This window comes from Trachurus japonicus, chromosome 3, assembly GCF_045865225.1.
Source record: "Trachurus japonicus isolate A0001 chromosome 3, Traja_1.0".
NCBI classification, from domain to species: Eukaryota; Metazoa; Chordata; class Actinopteri; order Carangiformes; family Carangidae; genus Trachurus; species Trachurus japonicus.
The window spans coordinates 26508387-26517551 of record NC_140909.1 but is presented as its reverse complement, the minus strand read 5'-3'; the positions used below and the strand labels follow the sequence as shown (position 1 = coordinate 26517551).

Genomic DNA, 9165 nt, shown 5'->3' with positions numbered 1-9165 from the left:
TGGATTAATCAGTTGGTCCAATAATGTAAAACAGGAAATAAAGGAGCTGGCTTATTTCAGGAAGTAGTGGAGCTGTGCAGTGAGGAAATGTAGCTCCTCCTACTGTAATTAGTCAGCCATATAACATTACATTACTTTCATATAAAATATAATGTTTAAAAAATACATTATCATTGTAACACAAAAATATAGTACGATAATTGAAGGTATATTAAGATTAGTGTTAAATATATTAGTAATTAGGAGCATACTAGAGCATACTAGTCCCTGAACTCGGCAGGACCTCAGCTTGCTTTCAGCTCAGCTCATCCACTCAGTTGGTGGCTGGTCGTGGCCCTGCCGCCCCCTGCTGGACTCAGTCCGCTCACACAGCTGCTGCCATAGACATATGGCTGCTGCGGTCTGAAGGCTGTTCTCGGGGCAGGGGCGGGGTCAGACCCACTGACCAATCACAGCCGGTCTGGAGCGTTACCAAGGAGACGGCGTACAGGGCTGGGAGACGGTGGACGGCAGCAACAGCTAAGCTAACAGGCTAACAAGCTGGCTGATGGACAGCTGTGTCGCCAGCGGCCGTTAATTATTTAAAATGATCAATCCACGTAAAAAATTAAGCGTCGCGGCCCGTGTCTGAGTCACGGCTCTCGGTCACCGTTTAATCGTCTGTCGGCGCTGGAGCGCTCTCATGGCGGCGGCGGCGTCCGGCTGACGAAGCTAAAGCTAGACGCGGTGGCTAGTCCGCTAATCAGTCAGCAGACCGAGTCGTTACCGTGGTGTCAGCCGGTGAAGGGGTCCTGTGGTCGGTGAGCAGAGAGCCCGCTCCTCTGTGGCTGCAGCCGAGATGGATGTGAGTTAACAGCTGGACTGGGACGCGCTGACCCGGGGCTGTGGCTCTCTGGACGGAGTCTGGGTGTTGAGTTGAGCCGAGCCGATCCGAGCCGTTCCCTCCAGTAGCGACAGCAGCGGCAGATCGTGGTCGTGAGACCGGGGCACGGCGGGGCTGCACGCCGCCGGTCAGGCCCGGACTCGGGGATGAATGAAATGCAGCGGAGCGCACGGCCCGTTAACCCGAGCTAACCAGGTGAGCTGCCTCTTACACCTGCTCAGATGTGAAGTGCTGTGAGTCACACCTGTAGTCTCCTCATATTGAACTTCATGTTATTAACCACAGTCAGAGTTAATCGATTACCCGTTTCCTAGTACCAGTAGCAGTCATTGTTTGATCTATAACACGAAGAACTGTAATTATCCCGTTATTCACATATCAATCCCACTCACCCTCTCCGGTGTTTGAGGAGTCACAACAGACCTTGAGAAACTGATAGTCTTGGTTCCAGTGAGAAATAACTTTAAGGATCAATTGATGATGAGAGCCGTAAGTGAATCAGCCAGCTGCCCTGACCTGAGGGGAACACAGAGCAGACCTCTGGTGCTGTGTGTGTTTGTCAGCAGGATGGACGTGTGCAGTAGGAACCCGAACCGCACAGCGCCGGTGGGCGAGGACGGCCCCCAGCGAGCCGACGTGCCGCTCTGCTCCCGGACCAACGGCTGGAGCTGGCCCCCCCACCCCTTCCAGCTGCTGGCCTGGCTGCTCTACGTCTACTTCGCTGTCACCGGCTTCGGCGTGCTGGTCCCCCTGCTGCCGGCTCACTGGATCCCTGCAGGCTACATCGTATCCTTTAGACTGATGGGACCAGCAGGACCCCCAGAGGACAGAGGACAGGGTCTGTGACACTGTCATAGACAGAGGGAGGATCTGGTGGTACAGTATGTGTGGTTGAAAAGGTGTGAAGATGTAGATGATGTTGATAGGAGTCACAGAAAGTCTGGTGGGTTGGACCTGTGGGCTGACTGGTGGGTTAGTGGACTGTTGACACACTGACTGCAGCTGACTTTATCCTCCCAAGTGTTTGTGTTTGAGTCCTGACCTGTGTATCAGTGCACTGGCATCACGTTTGTGTGTCACCTGTGCGTTCACCTGTTGGCCGTGTCCATTGACCCGGCCGACTACAACGTCAGGACCAAGAGCTTCAGAGGTCCTGTGCCTGTGTTCGACCGCTCCAAACACGCACACGTCATTGAGAACTGCCACTGCTACCTGTGTCAGGTGGACGTGTGAGTCAGCCACACACACACACACACACACACACACACACACGTACTAAATACACACTCAACACATCACACTCAGCTCAGAGTTAGTTTTTTACCAAACCAGTGACTGACTTGACTGAAGCTTTGACAGTGAGAGCATCCAGGTGTTTTTACCTGGAGCTCTGTTACTTTGCACCTGAGGGAATGTGAGCTGTTTAGAGATACATCTCAGAGGAGGACAGAGTCGCACATGCACACACACATACACACACACATGCGCGCGCACACACACGCACACACACACACACACACACACACACACACACACACACAGTGTCTTGAGCTAGGAGTCCCAGGGTTGATGTTGTCAGATGCTGTCCTTGCTGCACTGGAGGGTTGAGGGAGCATAATATGCAGTAGTCTGTGTGAGTGTTGTGGAGCTGCCGACTCCTTGTGATCTACTACATGATGTTAATAATGAAAGGAGTTGGGGGGGGGGATCTCAGAAAAACAGGTCAGTGGGCTGCACCTCCCCCACCCACCACAAGAAGTGGGTCAGAGGAGCCAACACACACTGATGTCTGCTCACACACTACATTACCCATGCACCTCAGCAGCTTTTCAACAGAACTCAGTGTTTATAAATACTGACCTGTGTGTGTGTGTGTGTGTGTGTGTGTGTGTGTGTGTGTGTGTGTGTGTGTGTGTGTGTGTGTGTGTGTGTGTTTCAGAGGACCGAAGTCAAAGCACTGCAGTGCGTGTAATAAGTGTGTTGCTAACTTTGATCATCACTGTCGGTGGCTCAACAACTGTGTGGGCAGCAGGAACTACAAGTGAGTTACATGCTACAAATGTGTTCACACACACACAAACAGACACACATACATGTGGATTATTGTTGTGCACTCCACCCCCAACCCCCCACCCTCCTCTACATCTACCTGAGCCATTAACACTGGGTGGCTGGGCCTCGTTCCTACAGGAGACAAAGAGTTCACAGATGATTTACATAATATAGATCTATAGAATTATACATATATAAAAATACATCTTTTCACCAGTCTCTTCCTGTTGCAGTACCTTCGCTGTCCAGCAGAGGCCGGGCTGGTTCTGCTGCTACTGCACATTCACATCACTGAACATCTGTAACAACTCAGTTAGTGGTACTCAGTGTAGAACTAGTCATGTGTAGAACTAGTAATATTGTGTTTCCTCACCACAGGTTGTTCCTCCACAGTGTGGTCTCAGCTCTGGTTGGGGTCTGTCTGGTTCTGGTCATCTCCTCTTATGTCTTTATCGAGTTCTTTCTGGACCCGTCCAAACTCCGCACTGACAAACACTTCCTGGGTGAGCCCCGACCTCTGCTTCTGATCAGTGTGGTGACAGTAAAGTCTGATATAATCAGGTGCAAAGCTGAAGGTACAGCAGACCGTGTTCATGTTGAAGCCCCTCTCTCTGCCTGTGTGTGTGTGTCCTCAGTGAGGAATGAGACAGGTGTGTGGTTCGTCTTCCTCCCCGTGGCTCCGGTCCGATCAGCAGCAGCTGTGATTCCTGGTGTGGCTGCTGTGACCATGGCGCTGGGTCTGCTGTCCTCAGGGCTGCTCAGTCACCTGCTCTGCTTCCACATCTACCTGAGTACGCCCAGCCTACACCTGTCAGCTCAGCTTCACCTGTCTGTCTGTTAATCTGTCTGTGTGTTCACTTGTCTGTCTGTTCACCTGTCTGCGTTCATCTGTCTATGTGTTTACACTCTGTGTGTGTGTGTGTGTGTGTGTGTGTGTGTGTGTGTGTGTGTGTGTGTACAGTGTGGAACAGACTCAGTACCTACGAGTACATCGTGAGGCAGCGCCATCGTCACGACCACAGGACCTCAAGGAAGCCAGGACCAGTGAAGGAGATTGCAGTTCCTTCAGTTGTCAAGGTAACAGATACCTCTGAGACTGGATTGGAGGGGGAGGGGAGGGTTGGTGGTGGGGTGTGAAACCTGGTGCTGAGTGTCTGTTTCGTCCCCGTTAGGATGTGGACTACTCTGGGACTCTGGGCTACACTAACCCTCAGCTGGATGTGGAGGAACCTACCACTGTCTCTCTGCAGGGGGAGGCAGAGTAAGTGCCCCCCACCCTCCCTGGTCCTGATGGTCTGATCCGTATTGCAGAGTCCAGCCCTGCTGTGATTGGCTTAGGCCAACTGACCGGGTCCCGACACGTCTTAGTAAACAGTCGTTTCATAACAGTGAGGCTGGACCTCCGTCGCCACGGAGATGGTTCTCTGTGCTGTAAACAACATGTACAAAATGAAATTCTTTGGCTATGACTTCCAGGAAGCAAACAAAGTGTGTATTGTGTGCGTGTGTGCGAGGGGGTGTATTAGTCTAACAGAAGGTCTTCATAAATAACTCCAGTGAACCAGAGACTGTATTTACACAGCAGCCTCACAGCAACCGAGGGGGGGGTCTCTGTAGATCTGCACTGTCCCAGAACCTGAACCTGAACCAGAACCAGAACCAGAGCCAAAACCTGAGCAGTGCTCCTGGATCATCACAAAGAACAACAAACACATTAACACAGTTTCCATTGATCTGTTGATGTCAGTGATCTTACTAAACCTAATAATCAATTGATAAATGACAGTATTGACCCTGTTCACTATATAACAGTGAGATTACAGACAGATTACAGTGACACCTACTGTCCAGAAACTGCATGTTACAGTTTTTCTGAATTGCTGAAACAATTGGCTAAATTCATTCACTGAATTGCACAGGTAAAACTATTTTGAGGCGATGGTTTGGTTTTGCAAAAAGAATCTGAGGTTTTGTGTAGTGTGAGAAAAGAGTTTTATGTTTAAAATTCTGAGAAAAGTACAGGAGTATTCGAAAACTGTGTTTCAACAATTGTGAAAAACTGTAAGACGTCTTTCAATGAGCCAGTCACAGTTATTCATATTTTCATGTGTGTGTGTGTGTGTGTAAGGTTCTTGGCTAACGGCAGAGTGAGGACTGTGACGAGTCCCGTTCCTGAGGAAGAAGGTCCACCCACCATCTCTGCAGAGCTGAAACCAGCAGCCCACACACACCGACGTACACAGGTACACACACACTGATACACACACGAATGGTACACACACAGACACTGATACACACACGCATGGTACACACACAGACACTGATGCACACAGTTACACATACACATGTAATTTCATGTTGTCGTGTTTTCACAGAAAAAGAGGAGAAAAGTCCATAAAGTTCCAGCAGAGGTGATAAGAGAGCGCTGCCCGAGTGCAGTCCCGCCCCCAGGTACACACACACACACACACACACACACACAAACAAGGGGTCTCATTCATGAAACGTGAGCATCACGAATTTATGGAAGCACACACACATTGACTAGAATAGAAACGTATCGGCTCCGCTGCCGTGCCGGAGCGGGGCCGCCGCTGTTCCGCATCCAGTGGAATTTGCCCGTTACTCTCCCTCTTTCATTTCTCCTCAGACAAAACTTTTAATTTCTTTGGTTTTCTTGCTGCTTCTGCCATGATAGTGGTAATCCCACATCAGCGTTCGCATCGACTTCCGTGTCTTTAACAAATGGGGAAAGGGGGATGTGGCGTCTGCCGTAAAGCAGTCGGCACATTTGTAGTTTTTTGTGTGAAGGGGTTCCTACCATCCACCTCGAAGCTGCTTAGTGCCAGTGAAGGCCATGCAGACCCCCTGAGGCCATGACAGAGGTGTCATTCAACCTGTTGTAAGTCGATGTACCATCACAAAAGTTCTGAAAATATAATATGAAGGTTGAAAAGTTACTACAGTAAGTGTTGGTTTAAACATGATAAATGATTAGAAATATTTGGAGAGGGACAGGTTTTAGGGATTGGACACGCGCATACGCATCAAGGCTCCATCTAATGATGACAGTAAGCTGATATATGATATCAACCGGAAAAACTTTCATTCCATAAATGTGCAGCTGATTTGCGATGCAGTGTGTGTTGTTGCTGTGTACACACGCTTGGTGGACGCACACTTCTTCCTGTGCAATAGCGCAGTTGGCACTGGTTTGGATGGAGTTGTGAGAGACAGCTGGTTCAACCTGCCTGCACAACTTCATGTGTTGATGCAGCGATGCTTCTCTACAGCAGACAGCTGAGACTGAAGAAGAGCCTCCTCTTCCTGTTTTTCAATTCAGTGGTTTTTTAAATCGAGGACACTTTATTCACGACACGTGTTACTTACCTCCACGCCATGGGTTGGTCTTCATGATCTTACACACGTGCTTACGATCAAATCTGAGATTCCCGCACCGTTCATGAATCCGGAGTAGGGTTTTATGTGCCAATCCACACACAGATTTACTAACGTTTCATGAATGAGACCCAAGGAGAGCAACTGAGCTGTTAGCAGCAGGCTGACTGGATCAGAGGACTGCAGCTCTCTGTCAAAGGAAGGTGTAGCTGAGGTAACAGATAGCAGGTGTGAACTCATCTGTCCTCAGGTCAGTCTGTCACCGTAGGACATCTGCCCCCCACTCCTCCTTCTGAAGGTTTTACAGAGGTGTGTGTGTGTTGTCATCCTCCTGCAGAACCTGGCAGTCTGTCCTCTGTGTCTCTGGGTCAGCGACTTCCTTTCCCAGCATTCCCTCTGAGGGCCTCCCTGCCCCCACTTGGCCCCCCTCCGGGCCCGGTCCTGGCCGCAGCCCCCCCTGCTGAGTACCACTCGGACTCTGCTGAGTCTCTGGAGGAGATCCCGGTTGCGTTGGCCAAGCTGGGCTCTTCGTCCTCTGCTGCTGCCGGAGATGTCTCATCTTCTTCAAACAGAGCACCCCCAGCCTTCCCCCTGCCCTCCCCCCAACCCAGGACTAAAAGGAAGGCCCCCACCACCCGTGCAAATAAGAGCTCAGCGGAGCTGAGGTTTGAGATGGCGTCCATCCAGCCGCCCTCCGTGTTTGTCAGTCGGGCCAGCGGAGAGGAGGTCCTCAGTCTGGGCAGGAGACCAGCCGGGTCCAGACCTGGCTCCAGGCCCACCTCAAGGCCCGGTTCAAGGCCAGGGTCCAGACCTGGGTCTCGTGCATCTCTTGGCTCGGGTGCAGCCTCATGGATGGAGCGATGACCTGACTTTTATCTTTCTACAGAAACGTACAACTGTCTTTAAATCACCCACTTGTATTTAGAAGGATTTTTTTTATCTTGGACTTTTACTTTTTAATTCTGATGCCAAAGGTGACTTCCTGTCTGTGCACAATCTTTATATCTGAGGGACATTTGTTACCTGAACTATGTCAGCTGTTACTTTGTTTCTCTGTTGCTGTGGCAACGCCATGCCCCCCACGACACCACCACCACCACCACCATCACCATCACCACAACACACACGAACGCACACACCAGGAGAAGCTCCTCTGCATCTGGTCTTGTGGTCACACAAGAACCAAGACCGAATCTTAAATACATAAATCAATAAATGCCAGTGATCAAACTTTGAATTAATAAATTAAGAAAAGTCACATTTCACCAAAAACTTTAATTTATTTATATTTTTTTTATGTCACTATTATCAGAGAGCTCCTCCTCACTCTGTCTGAGCAGTGCATTAATCTCCATGATAAGCTAAGCTAGGCTAAGACAACCAGCTGAGTGAACGAGGTGTCTTGTTTTTCTTCTGTTTTTTTCACCTATTGCTGATTTTACCTGTTTGACAATAAACAAAGAAAACAGATCAGTTTCCTGGTTATCTGTCTCCACCTGCTGGACCTGGTCCCAGTTCTGGTCCCAGTCCTGGTCCTAGTCCTGGTGATGTGCTGGTCCTGGTCTTGGTCTTGGTCCCAGTCCTGGTCCAGGTTCTGGTCCTGGTGATGGCCGTAGTCCTGGTCCTGGTCCGGGAGAACTGTTGCTGGTTCTGGGGGGTGGGGGTGGGGGGGTCGGTGGTTGAAGTTCAGTTTTATCAGTATGGGTTATACGAATCCCTGCGGAGTTACCATGGTAACATGCTGGTGAAGAAGTCTGCTCCGGACCAGGCTATCTGTCAAGTTTAGTTGTGTGTCAAAAAATGGGTAGAAACTCATCAAATACAACTACAAGTGAGAAGAAAAATTCACATTAACAGAGTTCTTTCTGTCTTCGAGTGGTTGTAAAACGATCAAACAGAACGGAGAGAGACCAACACCTGTACAGACCGAGACACTGGCAGACACCTGACTTGACTAATTCAGTTAAACTCACATCTCCATAGACAAAAACAAGACTGATGGACCACAGAAAAATATACGTTATGTCCTGTAATATATAAAAATCGAATAAAATGTAATAGCCAATGAAGCACCCTCAGTTGTTGTTAAACTCTCCAGTAAATCACATGTTCATTCAGATTCATCTTCTCAGGCTAATGAGCAGCAAAAAATATATTTCAGGTCAGATCATAAGACACTGCAGACATAGGGCCAAAAGTAAAATAACAAAAGGCTGCAAAGGCAATATAATCTCTCGGGGGTCCATATATTCTGACTGGCTGAACATGAAGAACTGGGGGCAGCTGCTTCTTATATTCCCAGCTGCAGAGAAAGCTCCAGGTGTGGATAAACTGACATTACATCTAGAGTCTTAACATCAGAAAACCATAAAAAAGTTTATAAAATGAGTGTGTACAGCTGGGAAAATGGAGACGTATGAGGTGAAGTCATGATGTAGAACTACAGTGGCTGTGTAGCCTTTGGGAAATCAAGCCAACTCTTAGAAGTTTATTTTTTTTAGGTGATAATATCTTATCTGATCTTACTCCTTATACAGCTCCATCAGAACCATTTCCTCAGCTGCTAAAATGTATCTCTCTCTGACTCATTTGATAATTTTTTCGTTCATCCTTTCATTTGGAATTCTCATATACCTCCGGTCCGTGCACAAAGTGAGACTATGCAAGTCTGTCTTGAGATCAAGAGCAAGTCTGGACTGCGTGAGTGGAACGACTGGAGGCTTAATTTGGAGATGGTGCTAGTTTAAACCTTGCTTTTTAAGGTGAGCTTGGCTTTCTTTAGCAACGCTGATGGAATACGTCTTGGTCCTGGTCCTGGTCCTGGTCCTGGT

At 48.9% G+C, this 9165-nt stretch overlaps 1 protein-coding gene across 3 annotated transcripts; it reads left to right on the top strand.

The window, feature by feature from the left end:
* Positions 1 to 498: 498 nt before the first annotated feature.
* zdhhc1 (zDHHC palmitoyltransferase 1) lies at positions 499 to 7428 on the top strand. 3 transcript variants are annotated; one of them, XM_085768047.1, is made up of 11 exons: positions 499 to 1078; positions 1450 to 1669; positions 1937 to 2112; positions 2823 to 2924; positions 3314 to 3438; positions 3571 to 3726; positions 3897 to 4012; positions 4108 to 4196; positions 5064 to 5178; positions 5311 to 5386; positions 6672 to 7428. In XM_085768047.1, the coding sequence occupies exons 2-11, from the start codon at positions 1451 to 1453 to the stop codon at positions 7196 to 7198; spliced, it is 1701 nt and encodes a 566-aa protein (XP_085624173.1). In that variant the 5' UTR covers positions 499 to 1078; position 1450; the 3' UTR covers positions 7199 to 7428. The 3 variants fall into 3 exon arrangements, with proteins under 3 accessions (XP_085624173.1, XP_085624162.1, XP_085624184.1); XM_085768036.1 differs by having other exon boundaries at positions 950 to 1078; positions 1447 to 1669; XM_085768058.1 differs by having other exon boundaries at positions 968 to 1078; positions 1420 to 1669.
* The last annotated feature ends 1737 nt before the right edge of the window (positions 7429 to 9165 follow it).

Coding starts and splice junctions, on each gene's coding strand:
- zdhhc1 (XM_085768047.1), top strand. CDS start 1,451: ATGGACGTGTGCAGTAGGAACCCGAACCGCACAGCGCCGGTGGGCGAG. Junction 2,925..3,313: donor GTGGGCAGCAGGAACTACAA/GTGAGTTACATG, acceptor TCCTCACCACAG/GTTGTTCCTCCACAGTGTGG. Junction 3,727..3,896: donor CTGCTTCCACATCTACCTGA/GTACGCCCAGCC, acceptor GTGTGTGTACAG/TGTGGAACAGACTCAGTACC.